Source organism: Chlorocebus sabaeus, chromosome 11, assembly GCF_047675955.1.
Source record: "Chlorocebus sabaeus isolate Y175 chromosome 11, mChlSab1.0.hap1, whole genome shotgun sequence".
Classification (NCBI taxonomy): domain Eukaryota; kingdom Metazoa; phylum Chordata; class Mammalia; order Primates; family Cercopithecidae; genus Chlorocebus; species Chlorocebus sabaeus.
Window position 1 is genome coordinate 129,900,586 of NC_132914.1, and position 19,831 is coordinate 129,920,416.

The following is a 19,831-nucleotide window of genomic DNA, read 5'->3' on the forward strand; positions in this document are numbered from 1 at the left end:
GCCCGGCGAGGGAGGTGGCTGGCAGGGACCGGGGAAAAGTGTGCGGAGGCGCGCGCGCCGCACCGTGGGGTTGGGACCGGGCGGCGCTGCGGACCGCGGTGCGGCCGGAAATGTCAGGCCTTCCCCACTCCGCGCTCCGCGCCTCGGGCTCTGCGCCCGGCCAGCCTGAGGTGGGGTCGATGTCCCCGGCGGCGCGGCGCTGGGGAGGCGATGGCGCCGGCCGCGTCCAGGCTGCGGGCCGAAGCCGGGCTCGGGGCGCTCCCGCGGCGGGCGCTCGCCCAGTACCTGCTTTTCCTGCGGCTCTACCCGGTGCTCACCAAGGCGGCCACCAGGTGAGCGGGGGCGCGGCCGGCGCGGGAATCGGACGCCGCCCCGGCCCCAGGTCGGCCGCAGTGGCGCGGGGCCTGGACAGGATCGCGGGGCCGGGACCAGTCTGGGGGCGCGCCGGGTCAGAGCCCCCGCAGCGGGCGCCCTCCGACCCGGCGCTGAACTTCCCGCGGCGACACCCGCGTCCCCAGTCAGCGATTGTGAGGCGCCTCGCGGGTCCCGCCCTCCCAGCGCGTGGAGGGCCCGCCCGGACCCTGGGGGCTCGGCGCTGAGGTTCCACCCAAGGACCCGACAGGGGCCCCGCGCACCCGGGGAAGCCACAGCCAGGGGAGCGGGTCCTCACGGCGCGGGTGGAGACAGGGCCAGGGAGCGGGTCCTCATGGCGCGGGTGGAGACAGGGCCAGGGAAGGTGTTTTTTGAGAAGGTGACATTGAACAGGCTGTGTAAAGAAGTGGAGCAGAGGCTCTCCTGGCACAGGGAACAGCAGGGCAAAGGTCCCTGTTAGGTTTTGAAGGGAAGGCCGGCGTTAAAGGCTGGGAGAGGTGCAGCTTGGACTCAGTCCCGAGGGAGGGAAGATAAGATCTGTGTGTGGAGAACGTGAACCCTGAGCAAGAGGCAGGAGATGTGAAGGGAATCGCCAGGGATCTGATCCAGAAGGTGTCTAGGTCTGTGCTAGGGATTTTGGATTTTATAGTCCAGAGAGCTTCTCAGAAGGCAAATACAAACCAAGGCCTGGAGGGAGCCACTGGGCGTGTTCCACATTTTTATGGAAATTTTTATTGTGCTGATTGTAGATTCACAGTTACAAGACTAATGTGGAGAGATCCCTTGTACACCTTCCCAGTGTCCCTCATTGGTTACATTCTGTGAAACTGCAGTGCAGTATCAACCAGGGCATGGCATGGACACAGTCCACAGATCCTATTCAGATTTCTCCATTTTTCTTGTAGTTGTATCTGTTCTGTACAGTTTTATCACATCTGTACATTCACGTGTTCACTACCACAGTCAAAATGCAGAACAGTGTCATGATAGGGCCGTCCTGTTGCCCTTTCATAACCACACAGCTTCCTTACTCCCAAACTGCAAAAGTTACAGTATAACATCACAGCCAGGAGGTTGACATTGATACTGGAAAGCCGCTTGTCCTTATCTATGTATGTAAGTCCACTGTCTCCACCTCTTTTTTTTTGTTTTTGTTTTTTTTTTTTTTTTTTGAGACGGAGTCTGGCTCTGTCGCCCAGGCTGGAGTGCAGTGGCCGGATCTCAGCTCACCGCAAGCTCCGCCTCCCGGGTTCACGCCATTCTCCTACCTCAGCCTCCCGAGTAGCTGGGACTACAGGCGCCGCCACCACGCCCGGCTAGTTTTTTGTATTTTTTTAGTAGAGACGGGGCCGGGCGCGGTGGCTCAAGCCTGTAATCCCAGCACTTTGGGAGGCCGAGACGGGCGGATCACGAGGTCAGGAGATCGAGACCATCCTGGCTAACACGGTGAAACCCCGTCTCTACCTTTTTTTTTTTTTTGAGACAGAGTCTCGCTCTGTCGCCCGGGCTGGAGTGCAGTGGTGCGATCTCCACTCACTGCAAGCTCCGCCTCCGGGGTTCACAACATTCTCCTGCCTCAGCCTCCCCAGTAGCTGGGACTACAGGCGCCCACCACCCTGCCTGGCTAATTTTTTTTTTTTTTTTTTTTTTTTGAGACGGAGTCTCGCTCTGTCGCTGAGGCTGGAGTGCAGTGGCGCGATCTCAGCTCACTGCAAGCTCCGCCTCCCGGGTTTACGCCATTCTCCTGCCTCAGCTTCCCGAGTAGCTGGGACTACAGGCGCCCGCCACCTCGCCCGGCTAGTTTTTTGTATTTTTTAGTAGAGACGGGGTTTCGCCGTGTTAGCCAGGATGGTCTCGATCTCCTGACCTCGTGATCTTCCCGTCTCGGCCTCCCAAAGTGCTGGGATTACAGGCTTGAGCCACCGCGCCCGGCCAGGCTAATTTTTATAATTTTAGTAGAGACGGGATTTCATCGTGTTAGCCAGGATGGTCTCGATCTCCTGACCTCGTGATCTGCCCGCCTCGGCCTCCCACAGTGCTGGGATTACAGGCGTGAGCCACGCCCGGCGGTCTCCACCTTTGGATACAAGAAGTATACATTGAGCCCCTTTAACAATAATTCCAACCCCCGCCGCCCCTGCATCTGCTGCATGGCCTCAGAACGGCCCTGCTCATTCACCTGTGGGAAGGGGACACCCTCCTGCTGGTCACTTCTGTTTTCTGATGACCTCCCTCTCCACAGTGGCATTTTGTCAGCACTTGGGAACTTCCTGGCCCAGATGATTGAGAAGAAGCGGAAAAAAGAAAACTCTAGAAGTCTAGATGTCGGTGGGCCTCTGAGATACGCTGTTTATGGGTGAGTGCCATACAAGGGGTGGGTTTACCCTGTAGCCGCTGAGTGCAACCAAGCTGGGCACCAAAACCAAGTAGTTGGAGTACTCTCATTTATAATATGAGTTTTTAAAAAACATTGTAGTAATCATCATGGGAAGAAACTCGAATGGTTCATATAGTTTGTATGGCATATATACATGTATGTGGTTTTTCTGTTTTTTCTTTTTTTTTGTTTTTGGAGACAGTCTCCCTCTGTCACCCAGGCTTACTGCAACCTCTGCCTCCCCGGTTCAAGTGATTCTCCTGCCTCAGCCTCTGGAATAGCTGGGATTATAGCCATACACTACCATGCCCAGCTGATTTTTGTATTTTTAGTAGAGATGGGGTTTCACCATGTTGGCCAGGTTGGTCTTGAACTCCTGACCTCAAGTGATCCACCCACCTCGCCCTCCCAAAGTGCTGGGATTACAGCCTCATATTTGTGGTTTTATCATGTTTCTTTTTGATTGGATGGGTGGGGGCGACTGTCTTAATTGGGCTGAGAGGCAAACTTGAGGGCAAGTAACTCAAAGTCATACTTCAGGATTCAAAAACCCTGAAAGCGTCCTCGACTGGGCTCATGGAATAGGAAAACTGACTCCAATATGACCAATTAGTTTTTATTGTTATTTTCATAGTGTAAATATCCAGAAAAGAAATGCTTAGGTACCCTCAAAAATGTCCAGTTTCTGAACCACTTTCTGAATTGCAAAAGCACAGTGATTCAAGAGTTTTACCAATTTAATCCACCCTGAGCTCTTGGCCAACAATAATGTTACAGATGGATTATTTGAAGTATTTTCCAACTACAGTGATTTTTTTTTTTAATTCAGAATTCATGAAGATCATTTTTATGCTTACAAGCTTGCTAACTTGAATCATCATGGATTTTTCCATAATGTGTTTAAAGCAGTAATCCCCCTAAGAGGGGCAGGTGACAAGATCACCTAGCAGGCCTCATCCAAGTACAGTTTTCCCATCCCCAGGACTTCAGTCCCCTTCCCCACTGAGAATCCCTGCATAGGCCACATAACACCCTGTGACCGAGTGGGAAAACACACTGAGAACCACTTATTTAAAGACTGTCAACGTCACAAGTTGAAAGGCCCCACTTTTTATTGCCAAATTTTATGGAACTGCAAGGCCTCTTGTCCCAGTAGATGTGACAGCTGGTTCCATTCTCTCCCAAGCACACAGGGGAATGATTAGTAGCAATGCACGCAAGCCAGAGTGCAGCACCAGGTCCCGCCCTTGCCAGTTAGCCTAGCGAGTTTGATGAAAAGCTCTACAACCAGGAACATGTCTGATGATTCATTATTGAGCACCTTCTCAAAGCCAGGCCCTGTTCTGGGCACTGCAGTGGACAGAAGACGTAGCCCGCCTTGGGGAGCCTGCCTTCTAGGGATGAAGAGAGGCACAGACTAACCTAACAGATGAGATAAGGACAGTGCTAGGCAGAAAAGGAACTAGGGCCTGGAATAGAGTGTTAGCACAGGCATGCATGCGTGCTGGGACAACCCGAGCCACCATGGCGAGGCGAGGAAGCGCTGGGCACAGAGTCTACAGCAGGAGGAGCAAGCCACCATGGCTAGGCAGGGAAGTGCTGAGCGCAGAGTCCACAGCAGGGGGAGCGAGCCACCATGGCTAGGCAGGGAAGCGCTGAGCGCACAGCAGGAGGAGCGAGCCACCATGGCTAGGCGGGGAAGCGCTGAGTGCACGGCAGGAGGAGCGAGCCACCATGGCTAGGTGGGGAAGCGCTGGGCACAGAGTCCACAGCAGGGAGAGCGAGCCACCATGGCTAGGCAGGGAAGTCCTGAGCACAGAGAGTCCACAGCAGGGGGAGCGAGCCACCATGGCTAGGCGGGGAAGCACTGAGCTCAGAGAGTCCACAGCAGGGGGAGCGAGCCACCATGGCTAGGCAGGGAAGTGCGGAGCACAGAGTCCACACACAGCAGGAGCAAGTCTGGTCTGTTAGAACAACAGAGTGCCCCTGAAGCTGACTTGTCTGTACAGACCTGTGTGGCCAATACTGAGGGACATGAGGAAGCAGGGCTTAGGACCTGGGATTTGGGGGTGAAGCTAGACCGGAGAAGAGCACATCCAGAGAACCATAGCCTGGCTCACACCCCCGGGGGGCCTCAGGTTCTTCTTCACAGGGCCGCTGAGTCACTTCTTCTACCTCTTCATGGAACACTGGATCCCTCCGGAGGTCCCCCTGGCAGGGCTCAGGAGGCTCCTCCTGGACCGCCTCGTCTTTGCACCGGCCTTCCTCATGTTGTTCTTCCTCATCATGAACTTTCTGGAGGTGGGTGTCTGCTGCAGCACTTACTGCAGCTCTTCATTTAGCACAGGGATTCTTCACCTGACATTCCTAGCAGAGTTCAGAGGGTCTGCAAACTTTTCACTCAAATTGAAATTTTGCCTTTTCCTTTATGAATACAGGAAGCAAACGTCTAGTATTGGCAGGACCTGTTTGTACCCAGTACAGTCACTTTATTTATTTATTTTTTTATTTAAAGGCAGGGTTTCACTCTGTCACCCAGGCTGCAGTGCAGTAGTACAATCACAGCCCACTGCAGCCTCAAACTCCTGGGTTCAAGCAGTCCTCTTGCCTCAGCCTCCCAAGTAGCTGCAACTACGTGTGTGTGCCACCACACACAGCTAATCAGATATTTTTATATCACATATTAGTTGTTACAGATATCTCAAAATATCATTTATGCTCATTACTACTTGGACCTGCCATTAGAGGTCTTGTCACTATGTAAAGAAAGAAACAGGCCGGGTGCAGTGACTCATGCCTGTAATCCCAGCACTTTGGGAGGCTGAGGCCGGTGGATCACCTGAGGTCAGGAGTTTGAGACCAGCCTGGTCAACATGGCGAAACCTCGTCTCTACTAAAAACTACAAAAATTAGCCAGGCATGGTGGTGGGCGCCTGTAATCCCAGCTACTTGGGAGGCTGAGGCAGGAGAATCGCTTGAAGCCGGGAGGTGGAGGTTGCAGTGAGCTGAGATTGCGCCATTGCACTCCAGCCTAGGTGACAAAGCAAGACTCTGTCTCAAAAAAAAAAAAGAAAGAAAGAAACAGGGCCGGGTATAGTGGTGCACGCCTGTAATCCCAGCACTTTGTGAGGCCAAGGCCAGTGGATAGCTTGAGGCCAGGAGTTCGGGACCAGCCTGGGCAACATGGCAAAAACCAATCTCTCCAAAAATTAAAAAATGAGCCAGTGTGGTGATGTGCACCTGTAGTTCCAGCTATTCGGGAGGCTAAAGTGAGAGGATCCCTTGAGCCCAAGATGTGGAGGCTGCAGTGAGCAGAGATCGCACCACTGCACTCCAGCCTGGGTAATAGAGCAAGACCCTGGTTCAAAAGATAAAATAAAAAAATAGAAATAAACACATTAGTCTGTCAAAATTTTTTCTGAATATTTTGATAACTGTGTTTCAGTATTACTGGTTCCTTTGTAGTCCTATTTTATTTATTTATTTATTTATTTATTTATAATTATTATTTTTTTTTGAGACAGAGTCTCACCCTGTTGCCGAGGCTGGAGTGCAGTGGTGCGATCTCAGCTCACTGCAGCCGCCACCTCCCGGGTGCAAATGATTCTCCTGCCTCAGCCTCCTGAGTAGCTGGGATTACAGGAGCCCGCCACCACACACAGCTAATTTTTGTATTTTTAGTAGAGAAGGGGTTTCACCATGTTGACCAGGCTTGTCTTGAACTCCTGACCTGATGATCCACCTGCCTCGGCCTCCCAGAGTGCTGGGATTATAGGTGTGACCCACTGCGCCTGGCCATATTTTATTTTATACATTATAAAACATGATTCTGAGAAGGGGGTCCACAGGCTTCACTAAACTGCCAAAGAGATCTGTGGCACAAGAAGTTTGAGACCCCTGATGATGACACAGAAGCCTGTGCAAGTTCTGGGCCTGGAGGTTCACCTACCGGCATAATCCCAGTTGGAATCCAATGCTTGGGAGACATGTTCACCTGCACTCAGCAGATGTGTCTGTTCTGACTGTCCCACCTTCCCCGTTGACGAGCACCTTCAAATCCTCACTGTCTCTAGAAGCACTGGCTGGGTGGTGCTGTGTGTCTGAGACGTGTCACCTTTTTTTTTTTTTTTTGAGACGGAGTCTCACTCTGTCGCCCAGGCTGGAGTACAGTGACGTAATCTCAGCTCACTGCAACCTCCGCCTCTTGGGTTCAAGCAATTCTCTGCCTCAGCCTCCAGAATAGCAGGGATTGCAGGTGCCCGCCACTACGCCCAGCTAATTTTTTTGTATTTTTAGTAGAGGCGGGGTTTCACCACCTTGGCCAGGTTGGTATTGAACTCCTGACCTCGTGATCCACCCGCCTCAGCCTCCCAAAGTGCTGGGATTACAGGTGTGAGCCACCGCACCCAGCGTCACCTTCTGTCCTGAAAGTAATTTGTTTTAACCAATCACTTCTCCATACAGAAGTTCTAAAGGTTCATGTATTCAAATATGACATTATTTTCCTTCATGCCTTTCCTTACAGGAAGATAACAGAAATATTCTCCTATACTTTCCTCTGGTATCCTTATGGTTTTACTTGTGTACAGTAGGAGATAGACGTCTGTATGGATTTTTCTACTTATATAGCAAATTTTCTCATTACCATTTATTGGGCAATCCCCAGTATTTTGAAATATTCTCATTTCCAGCTGTACAGGCAATTATCTGGACTCTTTGTTCTTTTGCTGGATTATTTTCTTTTTTTTGAGATGGAGTCTCGCTCTGTCGCCGAGGCTGGAGTGCAGTGGTGCAATCTCGGCTCACTGCAACCTCCACCTCTCGGGTTCAAGTGATTTTTGTGCCTCAGCCTCCAGAGTAGCTGGGACAACAGGCGCCCACCACCATGCCCGACTAATTTTTGTATTTTTAGTAGCAATGGGGTTCCTCTGTGTTGGCCAGGCTGGTCTCAACCTCAAGTGATATGCCCGCCTTAGCATTACAGGTGTGAGCCACCGCACCCAGCTTTCCCCCTTACTTTAAACAAGAAAATATTTAAGCATTTCTTTAAAATTTTTTTTTAGTTTGTATATACTTAGAGGGTACGAGTGCAAATTTCTTATGTGACTTTGCTGTGGTGACGTCTGAGCTTTCAGTTCCCATCACCCAAGTAGTCAGTGGTGATTTTCAACCCTCCTGCCCCTGCCACCTTTTCAAGTCTCTGGTGTCTGTTATTTCCCTCTGTTGGTCCATGTGTACCCACTGTTTAAACCCCACTTATGAGTGAGAACATCTGCTGAGGCAGGAAGGTCACTTGAGCCCAGGATGTCGAGACCAGCCTGGGCAACATGGTGAGACCCCTTCTCTACAAAAAAATTAAAAATCGAAGGGTTGTGTTGGCACATGCCTATAGTCACAGCTACTCAGGAGGCTGAGACTGAGGCTTGATGCCAGGAGGTTCAGGCTGAGTGAGCCGTGATCGCACCCACTGCACTCCAGCTGGCGTGGGCAACAGAGTGGAGACAGCGAGACCCTATCTGGAAAAACAAAAGTGGGAACAAGCAGTATTTGACTTTCCATTGGTGAGTTGTTTCACTTGGGATAATGGCCCCTGGTTCAGTCTGTGTCACTGCAAAAGACATGCGCCTTTTTTTTTTTTTTTTGACACAGAGTCTTGCTGTTTTGTCCAGGCTGGAGTGTAGTGGCGCAATCTCATCTCACTGCAACCTCCGCCCCCCAGGTTCAACGATTTTCCTGCCTCAGCCTCCCAAAGTGCCGGGATTACAGGCATGAGCCACCGTGCCTGGCTGAGTTCATTCTTTTTTTATAGCAGAGTAGTGTTCCGTGGTATATTTATGGCACTTTTTCTTTATCCAGTCCTCTGTTGGGGGACATTTAGGTTGATTCCATGTGTTTGCTGTTGTGGATAGCCCTGTGATAAACATACGAGGGCAGGGATTTTTTGATACGATTCTTCTTCCTTTGGGTAGAGGCCCAGTAGTGGGATTGCTGGATTGAATGGTGGTTCTAGTTTTAGTTCTTTGAGAAATCTCCATACTGTTTTCCAGAAAGGCTGTACTAATTTGCATTCCCACCAGCAGTATGTAAGTGTTCACTTTTCTCCACATTCTTGCCAGCATCTATTGTTTTTTGACCTTTTTTTTTTTTTTTTTTTTTTGAGACGGAGTCTCGCTCTGTCGCCTAGGCTAAAGTGCAGTGGCCCGATCTCAGCTCACTGCAAGCTCCGCCTCCCGGGTTTACGCCATTCTCCTGCCTCAGCCTCCCGAGTAGCTGGGACTACAGGCGTCCGCCACTTCGCCCGGCTAGTTTTTTATATTTTTTAGTAGAAACGGGGTTTCACCGGGTTAGCCAGGACGGTCTCAATCTCCTGACCTTGTGATCCACCCGTCTCGGCCTCCCAAAGTGCTGGGATTACAGGCTTGAGCCACTGCGCCCGGCCGACCTTTTTTTTTTTTTGAGGCAGAGTTTCACTGTGTTAGCCAGGGTGGAGTGCAGTGGCGCGATCTCGGCTCACCACAACCTCCGCCTCCCAGGTTCAAGTGATTCTCCTGCCTTAGCCTCCTGAGTAGCTGGGATTACAGGCACATGCCACCACGCTCGACTAATTTTTGTGTTTTTTTTAGTAGAAACCGGGTTTCACCGTGTTGGTCAGGCTGGTGTCAAACTCCTGACCTCGTGATCCGCCCGCCTCAGCCTCCCAAAGTGCTGAGATTCCAGGCATGAGCCACCGCGCCTGGCCACTTGACTTTTTAATAATAGCCATTCTGACTGGTGTGAGGTGGTATCTCTTTATGGTTTTAATTTGCATTTCTCGGCCGGGCGCGGTGGCTCAAGCCTGTAATCCCAGCACTTTGGGAGGCCGAGACGGGCGGATCACGAGGTCAGGAGATCGAGACCATCCTGGCGAACACGGTGAAACCCCGTCTCTACTAAAAATACAAAAAACTAGCCGGGCGAGGTGGCGGGCGCCTGTAGTCCCAGCTACTCCGGAGGCTGAGGCAGGAGAATGGCGTAAACCCGGGAGGCGGAGCTTGCAGTGAGCTGAGATCTGGCCACTGCACTCCAGCCTGGGCGACAGAGCCAGACTCCGTCTCAAAAAAAAAAAAAAAAAAAAAAAAATTTGCATTTCTCTGATGATTAGTGATATTGAATATTTTTTCATATGTTTCTTGGCCACTTGTTTTTCTTCTTTTGAAAAATGTTCATGTCCTTTGCCCAGTTTTTTAATGAGGTTATTCATTTCTTTCTTGTTGAGTTGTGTGAGTTCCTCGTAGATTCTGGATAACAGCCCTTTGTAGGATGCATAATATGCATATATTTTTTCCCATGCTGTAGATTGTCTGTTGATTGTTTCTTTTGCTGTGCAGAAGCTTTTTTGTTTAATGAAGTCCTGTTTGTCTGTTTTTGGTTTTGCTGTATTTGCTTTTGAGGACTTAGTCACAAATTCTTTGTCTTTGGCTGACGTCCAGAGAAGTTGCTCCTAGGATCTTCATGGTTTCAGGGCTTGGGTGCAGGTCTTGAATCCACCAGCTGACATTTAGAATCAACTTTCCGGGGTCCTTTTTTTTTTTTTCGTAACTCCTAACAAGTTTTGATTGGAAAGACATCGACTTTGGAGGTTATTTGGGAGGAACTGACAACACAGCTCTGAGTAGCAGTTCTGGTGCCCAGGGCCAGCCTTGGGAGTCACCTCCTCCGGTTGTCCTCAAGGAGTGATGGGCCGGGACACACATCACCGCCAGCGTGAGCAGGCTGCTGTCTGGCATCTCACTGATTATTTTCCATCTTACCGGTTGGCTCCTTAGAGCCGCAGTGCTGAGTACACGTGTGTGCTGTCTGCATACACACAGAACAAAATCCAGTAGCAGTTTAAAAACCATCACATTAGGGTTTGGGTGCCCGGAATTCAGTTCTGATGGGCAGTGAGATTGTTCACCACCTGCCTTCCCTCCTTTGCAGGGGAAAGACGCCTCAGCCTTCACTACCAAGATGAGGGGGGGCTTCTGGCCAGCGCTAAGGATGAACTGGAGGGTGTGGACACCAGTGCAGTTCATCAACATCAACTACATCCCTCTGAAGGTGAGGGCCATGGGGCTCAGCCTCTGCCAACATTACTTTCTGTCAGCCTTTTCCTTCCTTCCTTCTTTCCCCTTCCCCTCTCTTTTTTCTTTTCTTTTCTTTTTCTTTTTCTTTTTCGTTTTCGTTTCTCCTCTTTCTGCTGTAGTTTCCACTGGACTTGGTTTCACCGTGTCTAGACTCCTCAGCCAGCCTTGGATTTTGCCCGTGACCCTGAATCATTGCTAGTTCTGGATTCAGGAAGCAACACACAAGGGTGTCCAGAGTGGGTGTCTTTGCCTCTTCCGTTTGTTCAGCAAATTATCATTAAAAGCCCCCATGCCTGGGATGCCCTTGGGTTTCCTAGCCTTTGAAACATTCCCAGTTCCAGGAGTGTACATTCAGGCAACTTGAATCTATGCTCCTGGGTTGCAGTCCTCAAACTCAACCCAAATAAACTCTAGTTATACTTAGAAAAAAAAAGACTGTCACGGTATCTCACGCCTGTAATCCCAAAACTATGGGAGGCTGAGGCGGCCAAATCACTTGAAGCGGGAGTTTGAGACCAGCCTGGCCAACATAGCAAAAACCCCATCTCTACTAAAAATACAAAAGTTAGCTGGGCGTGGTGGCAGGTGCCTGTAGTCCCAGCTACTCAGGTGGCTGAGGCACAAGAATCGCTTGAACCTGGGAGACGGAGGTTGGAGTGAGCTGAGATTGCACCACTGCACTCCAGCCTGGGCAACAGAGTAAGACCCTGTCTCAAAAAATAAATAAAATGTTAAAAAGAAACCAAGCATTCGTTGTCCTTGGGCTCATGAATTACAGCTGAGCCTGAAGGCAGGCACTGTGCGGCCATGGGTCCTGCCGCTGACCTGGAAGGGCTGCCTCACCTGGACGAGGGGTGGGCCTGTCCAGGTGCAGAGTGAAGACCTTCTGGGGAAACTGAGCGTTTCCGCTATCCTGTGCATGAAGGAGCTGCTGTGGGGACTGAGTCAAAGGTGTCGGATTGGGGCTGGGCTGGTGGAGCGGAGGCTGGAGCCCCAGGCTCTGCCACGGGGATCAAATGTCTTTATGCACAGCCGGGGTCCCCAGGACCACTCCCACACTGGGAGGATGGGGTGCAGCGCCCCTGCAGCATGGCAGGACACCCCAGGATGCTGCAGGAGGAGGCCTGGCAGAGTCTGCAGGAGCCACGTGCTTCCCTCCCCCACAAAGTGTGCCGCCCATCAGGGTTTTACTGGCACTCGTGGGCAGGCATCCCTGCCTGCTGCCCCAAAGCTCCAGACCCCTAGAAAGACAGCAGCTGTGTGGAGCCTGTGTTGTTGGTCCAAACAGTCCAGACACAGGGCCCTTCTGGGAAAGGTGGGTACCATCCCAGCCCAGGCTGCCGCTAGGGAGGACCTGGACAGGCCTGCAGTGGCTGGATCTCAGCTGTAGAGAGCCTTCCTGCATTAGCACCGGCTCTGAGCCCTGCCCAGGAGGGAGGAGAGGACCAGGGTGACCCCCGAGGGAGAGGAGGGAGGCGGCCCAGTGTGCACACACACTGCACACACCACAAACACACACACCAGGAAGCAGCAGGAAAACAGGGGCGCACATAGACAGGACAAAGAGGCGGTTCACCCTTAGCCAAAGTTGCCAGGAGTTAAAGCAAAATAAAAACAAAATTTCCTTTGGCTTTAACAGTGGCCCTTCCCAGAGCAATTTCAGCTCTATGGGGCTGAAGCCAGATTGCTTTGAAGAGTGGGTGGGAATTATTTTAAAACTCACAAGTCTAGAACATGATCTCAAAGTTTGTGGAGACCAGGCGTGGTGGCTCATGCCTGTAATCCCAGAACTTTGAGAGGCCGAAGCAGAAGGATCACTTGAAGCCAGGAGTTTGAGACCAGTCAGGGCAACATAGTGAGACCCCATCTCTATTTTATAAAAATGAATTTTAAAAAGTTTGAGAGGAGGTGAGGAGAAGCGATGGAAGAAGGCTGGGTGGCAGAGGGGGTTCTGACACTCGAGATGTGGACGTGGTGGGTGCAGACGTGAAGCTGCTTGTGGGATGGGCAAACACCCATGTCCAGAAAGAGTGGCTCTGCGGGATCCCCTAAAGAGGCAGGTGGATGCGAGTCCCCCGCACACTCACCATGGTGCTTGGGACAGAGGCCCCACCCTCTGTGATGACAGAGGAGAGAGAAAGGGACAGCTGAGCGGAAAGGAGAGTGGGACATCCTGCCTCAAGCCCCTAGGTGCCTCTCCTCTGGAGGGCCAGGGGCTGGGACTGAGGGGAGAGGAAGCCAGGTGGGCACTGTGAGGGGATACAGAAGGGGCAAGTTTGGCCACATGGAGGACGGGAGAGCACGCTGACTGCAGAAACAAAGACTTCTGGGCAGAGGGGGCTGGGGCTTGTCCAGCTGTGGTCAGCATCTGGGGAGGTGAGAAGGCAGGAAGGATAAAGAATTTTCCAGGGAGTGTGACTAAAGAACAGTAGGCTAAGGAAGCTACAGCCATAGGCCACCGGTTCTCGGGAATTTAGAGAAGGAAGTAGAGACAGGTGAGAAGACAGACTGGCCGGGAGCATGGAGGATCTGGGATGGAAGAGGGGAGAGCCAGGAAGCTGCGCCTCTGAGCAGCGTGGGGGCAGAGTCGCCATCCTAGGTGTGTGCAGGTGGGTGAGGAAGCGGCATTCGTTCAGCAAGTGTTTCCTGAGCAGTGGCTGTGTGCCATGCTGCCAGACTCGGGGACGCGGTGACTAACCAGACAGACAGGCTGCTACTTTCATAGCACCACATGCCAGGGAGAGACAGCACCAGGCCAGGGAATTCTGTGGCAGGGTGAAGCTGCTGAGTCACCAAAGCAGGGCAGTGGGATGGCGATGGTTAGAGAGGAGGGAAGGTCTGGGGCCCGTCCCCTGTTCGTCAGCTGTGTCCCCCCAGGAGGATGCAGCCACTTGCATGATGGCTGGTCCTGGAGTGAGAAAGGCCAAACCAGGAGCTAAGGTGTGCAGTGAAGTGGGAAAAAGGAGCGTGACTTGGCTTTGGGATTCCTGGGCCGCTGTAGCCTGTGAACACTGTAACTAGGGGACCATTTTTCTTCTCCACTCTTCTCTGCTAGGGGCCTAGCACAGCGTTTGGTACAAACAGAGGCTCAGTAAATGCAGTAATGGATGGGTGGTTGGACCAGCCGACAACCCGTTCAAACGGGTAAACGAATGAACTGGGTGACTGAGGCTCGATAACTGGCCACGGCCTCCCACTGACCGTGGTCTATTGGACTGTTCTTTTTGGCAGTTCCGGGTGCTCTTCGCCAACCTGGCAGCTCTGTTCTGGTATGCCTACCTGGCCTCCCTGGGGAAGTGACGACCGCTGGGAGAACATCAGATGCACTGTGGACATGGGTCTGGGTGTCTCACCCGCCCAGCGAGAGCAGAACCAACCCAGTCAGGACGTCACTGCCTCTAAATCAGGTGATTCAAGATGCCCGAAAATGATGGATAGAGAAACAGAAATCTCTTAATGTCAGAACCTTGTGTTTTAAAAAGGCAGTCGCTGACTTCAGCTGGTGCTGCCCCAGAAACTTAACATTTAGTAGAGGCAATTTCAATTGTTACTGTGGACCGAATTAGGATCACAATAAACAATAATGTAGGCTCTTCAATGGTGACTTTAATCTCTCAGAACAATTGCTGTTGCTTTGAAAGAAATGCATAGCCAGATTTTTTTAAATTTTCGTGTGTGTGGTACGACACATAAAACAGAAAATTTGCCGGGCACGGTGGCTCAAGCCTGTAATCCCAGCACTTTGGGAGGCCGAGACGGGCGGATCACGAGGTCAGGAGATCGAGACCATCCTGGCTAACACGGTGAAACCCCGTCTCTACTAAAAAATACAAAAAACTAGCCGGGCGAGGTGGCGGGCGCCTGTAGTCCCAGCTACTCGGGAGGCTGAGGCAGGAGAATGGCGGGAACCCGGGAGGCGGAGCTTGCAGTGAGCTGAGATCCGGCCACAGCACTCCAGCCTGGGCGACAGAGCAAGACTCCGTCTCAAAAAAAAAAAAAAAAAAAAAGAAAATTTACCACGTAGCTGGTCGTGGTGGCTCATGCCTGTCATCCCAGTACTTTGGGAGGCAGAGGCAGGAAGATTGCTTGAGGCCAGGAATTTGAGACCAGCCTGGGCAACACAGTGAGACCTCATTTCTACAAGAAAAAAAAATACACACACACACACACCCCTGGGACATCTTCCGGCCGCAGCCTCCCAAGTAGCTGGGATTGTAAGTTCTCACCATCACACCCAGCCACACCTGGCCGTGTTTTTTTTTTTTTGTAGAGATGGGGTCTTCCTGTGTTGCCCAGGCTGGTCTTTGAACTCCTGGAATTACAGGTGGGAGCAACTGCACTGAGGCTCTTTCCTTTTTTTTTTTTTTGAGACGGAGTCTCGCCCTGTCACCCAGGCTGGAGTGCAATGGCGCAATCTTAGCTCACTGCAACCTCTGCCTCCTGGGTTCAAGAGATTTCTCCTGTCTCAGCCTCCCGAGTAGTTAGGATTACAGGTGCGCACCACTATGCCCGGCTAATTTTGTGTGTCTTTAGTAGAGAAGGGGTTTTGCCATGTTGCCCAGGCTGGTCTTAAACTCCTGACCTCATGATTTGCCTGCCTTGGCCTCCCGAAGTGCTGGGATTACAGGCATGAACCACCATACCCGGCCCTCTTTCCTTTTAAAAAAGGCTGACTTTTGATTGTCCTTAAGATTCTTTAAAAAAAAAAATAAAAATAGGCCAGGCTCGGTGGTTTACCCCTGTAATCCCAGCACTTTGGGAGGCTGAGGCAGACAGATCACTTGAGGTCAGGAGTTCAAGACCAGCCTGGCCAACATAGTGAAACCCTATCTCTACCAAAAATATAAAAAATTAGCAGCCGGGTGCAGTGGCTCACGCCTGTAATCCCAGCACTTTGGGAGCCCAAGGCAGGCAGATCACGAGGTCAAGAAATCGAGGCCATCCTAGCCAACATGGTGAAACCTTGTCTCTACTAAAAATACAAAAATTAGCCGGGCGTGGTGGCGGGTGCCTGTAATCACAGCTACTCGGAAGGCTGAGGCAGGAGAACAGCTTGAACCTGGGAGGCAGAGGTTGCAGTGAGCCAAGATCACTCCACTGTGCTCCAGCCTGGTGACAGAGCGAGACTCCGTCTTAAAAAAAAAAAAAAATTAACTGGGTGTGATGGTGCACGCCTGTAATCCCAGCTACTTTGGAGGAGGCCGAGGCAGGAGAATCACTTGAACTGGGAAGGCAGAGGTTGCAGTGAGCCAAGATCATGCCACTGCACCCCAGCCTGGGCGACAGAGTGAGGCTGTCTCAAAAAAATATATAAATAAAATAAAAAATAAACATAGGGCTGGGTGCAGTGGCTTACGCCTGTAATCCCAGCACTTTTCAAGGCCGAGGCAGGCGGATTACGTGAGGTCAGGAGTTTGAAACTAGCCTGGTCAACATGATGAAACCCCCTCTCTACTAAGAAATAATAAAATAAAAATTAAAAACTTAAAAGGCTGAAACATTCCCGTGTGCATGGACTGCATTTTGCCTGTCCGTCTGTCCATCAGTGGCTAGACTGTTTCTAGCTCCCGGGTGCCATGAAGGATGTGGCGGTGAAGACGGTGGCACTCATGCCTGCTCATGTCCTGCTTGCCGTGGGTTTTCAAAGAACTGCTCTTTCAGTTCAGAATATTTAAGGTGGGGCCGTTCCCAAAGGAAGCTTAGGGCATTTGCAAAAGTAACAGATGCCCTTGCAATTGATGCGGAAGGTGACAATTCTGACTGTCCCTCTAACTTGCCACTTCCCAGTGAGTCCCACCCCGCTGCCATGATGGAGGATTAAGAACCTGGATCTCAGAGCAGATTCTGGATTAGAATCCAGAGACCACAGTACTGACACCGCTCAGGGTTGCTTTGTGCCAGAGCTCTTCTGAGAGCTGCGCAGGGTTGGCATTATGCATCCTGCAGCAGCCCAGAGGGAGGTGCCATTGTTTTCTCTGCTCCACATGTGGGGAATGCAAGACCCCTCAGCTAGCAAGAGACGAGTCCTGATTCAGAGGCAGTCAGCCAGGTCCTCAGCCACCGTCTTTACCACCTCATCACAGGGTATCAGAGTGTCACGGCAAGGCAAGGTCAAGAGAATTCACTGGAGAAGATTTCGCATGATGTTATGTGGCTTACCACAGCCCGCATCCAGTCAATTCGCTGAACACCCCTTTACTGAGTACTGTCAGGCACACAGGGGAGAGCAGAGACTGGCGGCTTTTAGTTTCACACTCTTGAATAGTCATCAGAAAACAGGCTTTTTTTTTTTGAAGCGGAGTCTCGCGCTGTCACCCAGGCTGGAGTGCAGTGGCATGATCTCGGCTCGCTGCAAGCTCCACCTGCCATGTTCACACCATTCTCCTGCCTCAGCCTCCCGAGTAGCTGGGACTACAGGCGCCCGCCACCACGCCCGGCTAATTTTTTGTATTTTTAGTAGAGACGGGGTTTCATCATGTTAGCCAGTATGGTCTCAACCTCCTGACCTCGGGATCCGCCTGCCTCGGCCTCCCAAAGTGCTGGGATTACAGACGTGAACCACCGCGCCCCACAGAAAACAGGCATTTGTGAGTGGTTAAATGATTTGGCAATAGTTCGAGGAAGAAAAGCACTTCTTCCTATACGTAGGTCTGAGTGCCTTGAACAAATCATATTTTAATTATATTTGAACAAAATGAATCCATAAGAAAGCCTATAAAACTGCACTGAGTTCGAGTACCAGAATTCGTCACGTGTCACCCTAGGACTTCTTTCCCTCCAAGCACGCCGTCCCTTGACCCTTTTTATTGAAATGAGATGGTAATGGAAGGACTTCAAGAAGCAAAAACAGTCTCTTGAGACAGAGGAAAGGGTTTCTTTACTTCCTAAGGAATGTAGTGCCTGCAACGCCCAGATATGACTCGTACAGCATTGCCCTTTGCATAGAAAAGAAGCCGTGTACAAGTTCAGATGGTCCAGAGCCCCAGGTCCAGCTCAGCTCAGCCGAGAGTGGAGGAGCTGATGCAGCTGCTTCCACCAAAGCCTCACGGCACAGCAGAGGCCCTGCCCCAAGTGTGTGGGGAAGTGGGTGTGGCAGGGTGACCTCTTCATCTGACTTCCTCAGGGCAGAAAATAAACGCCAACTGTGACAATGACAGATCTCACCCTGCCTGGGATACCAAGGATCAGGTTTCTTGGAGAAACACAAGGCCAGTAAGCATGATTTCTAAGCAAGGGGCCAGGGCAAGGGATTCACATTCTTCCCTGTGCTGAGGAACAGCCTGTCTTTCCTTTGAAATGGGCAGAGCAGTGGGCATCTCTTGCTCTCTGGCACAACAGTGATCAGTCTGTGGGATGGCAATGTTAGCCGTGCTGTCACCCAGCATATTCGTTCCCTACGATGCTCTCAAATTCCCACAAACTCAACAGCTTAAAACAGGCTTAGAACTTTGGTTCTGCTGGTCAGAAGTCCAAGACAGGTTTCATGGGGCTAAAATCAGGGCAGCTGGGCACAGTGCCTCACACCTCTAATCCCAGCACTTTGGGAGGCCAAGGCAGGAGGATCACGTGAGGAGTTTGAGACCAGCCTGGATAACACAGAGGGGTCCCATTTCTACAAAAAATTAAAAAATAACTAGCTGGAAATGGTGCCATGCACCTGTGTACTCAAAGGCTGAGGCAGGAGGATCGTTCGAGTTCAGGAGGTTGAGGCTGCAGTGAGCTGTGATTGTGTCGCTGCACTCCAGTTAGGGTGACAGAGTGAAGCCCTGTCTCTATTTAAAAAAAAAAAAAAAAAAAAAAACGGCTGGGCGCAGTGGTTCAGGCCTATAATCCCAGCACTTTGGGAAGCCGAGGCTGGCAGATCACTTGAGGTCAGGAGTTCAAGACCAGCGTGGCCCACATGGCGAAACCCTGTCTCTACTAAAAATACAAAAAAAATTAGCCAGGCGTGGTAGCAGGTGCCTGTAATCCCAGCTACTGGGGAGGCTGAGGCGGGAGAATCGCTTGAACCCAGGAGGCGGAGGTTACAGTGAGCTGAGATCACACCACTGGAGGACAGAGCAAGACTCCGTCTCAAAAAAAGATTAAATTAAGAAAATGAGATGGCAGCCGCGGTGTTCCCGCAGCCACGGTGTTCCCGCAGCCGGCTCCGGGGAGAATCCATGTCCTTCCCTTTCCAGCTTCTAGAGGCCCAGCCTTCTTTGACTCATGGCCCAGTATCACTCTAGCCTCCGCTTCCACCCCCTCATCTCCTCCCTCTGGCCTCCCTCCCTCCCTAAGGCCTGCTGTGAGTCCTCTGGGAACCCCTGGGTAATCCTGAATACTCCTCCCATCTCCAGGTCCTTGATCACGTCTGCAAAGTCCCTTTTGCCACGTAAGGAAGCAGATCCACGGATTCCAGCGGTTAGCACACAGTGGGCGCATCATTTAGTGCACCACGCCCGGCCCTGGTGTCTCAAGGGGGAGTCTCCCAAAGGTCTAACATAACTTGTAGAAAAAGCAGCTGACGAAACGATACAGTTGCTCACTCGACTGTTACACAGCGTGCAGCAACCTCCACTCAGGCTTCAGGCCAGCCGGCAGCCGTGTGGGAAGAATGTTCTGGGCCTGTTGCCTTGGCCGTTCCTGCAGCCAGCCTGTGTGGGCATCTTGAGAGCAGCCTCTCTTGCATTTATGTTTCCCCAGCACCCATGCAGTATCTAAAACAGTGGGCAGCAGTGAGGAAGGCAGCATCTTCTGCAGTGAGAAATCAATGGGCTCAGAGCGGCTGGGGGCCCAGCGTGTGTTCGGCATGGCTCTCCCAGGCAGCACTGAGCCTTCCCTTGTATACACGTGTGTCATTGCAGGAACCAAAGCAGTCACCTCCCTCAGTAAGGAGTGCTCTTTGAAGGCAAGACCCTTACTGTGCATGTCCAAAGTATGGCTTCCTATAGGCACTCAGGTGTGAACTGAATTGAATTGAAGCTGGTTGAGGATT

General features: G+C 51.5%; 1 protein-coding gene across 1 annotated transcript; it reads left to right on the forward strand.

Annotated features, from left to right (window-relative positions):
• Positions 1-12: 12 nt before the first annotated feature.
• PXMP2 (peroxisomal membrane protein 2) lies at positions 13-14,452 on the forward strand. The gene is made up of 5 exons (XM_008005310.3): positions 13-332; positions 2,615-2,728; positions 4,888-5,050; positions 10,709-10,828; positions 14,086-14,452. Exons 1-5 carry the CDS (start codon positions 211-213, stop codon positions 14,152-14,154), a joined length of 588 nt encoding a protein of 195 aa, XP_008003501.1. The 5' UTR covers positions 13-210; the 3' UTR covers positions 14,155-14,452.
• Positions 14,453-19,831: the final 5,379 nt, after the last annotated feature.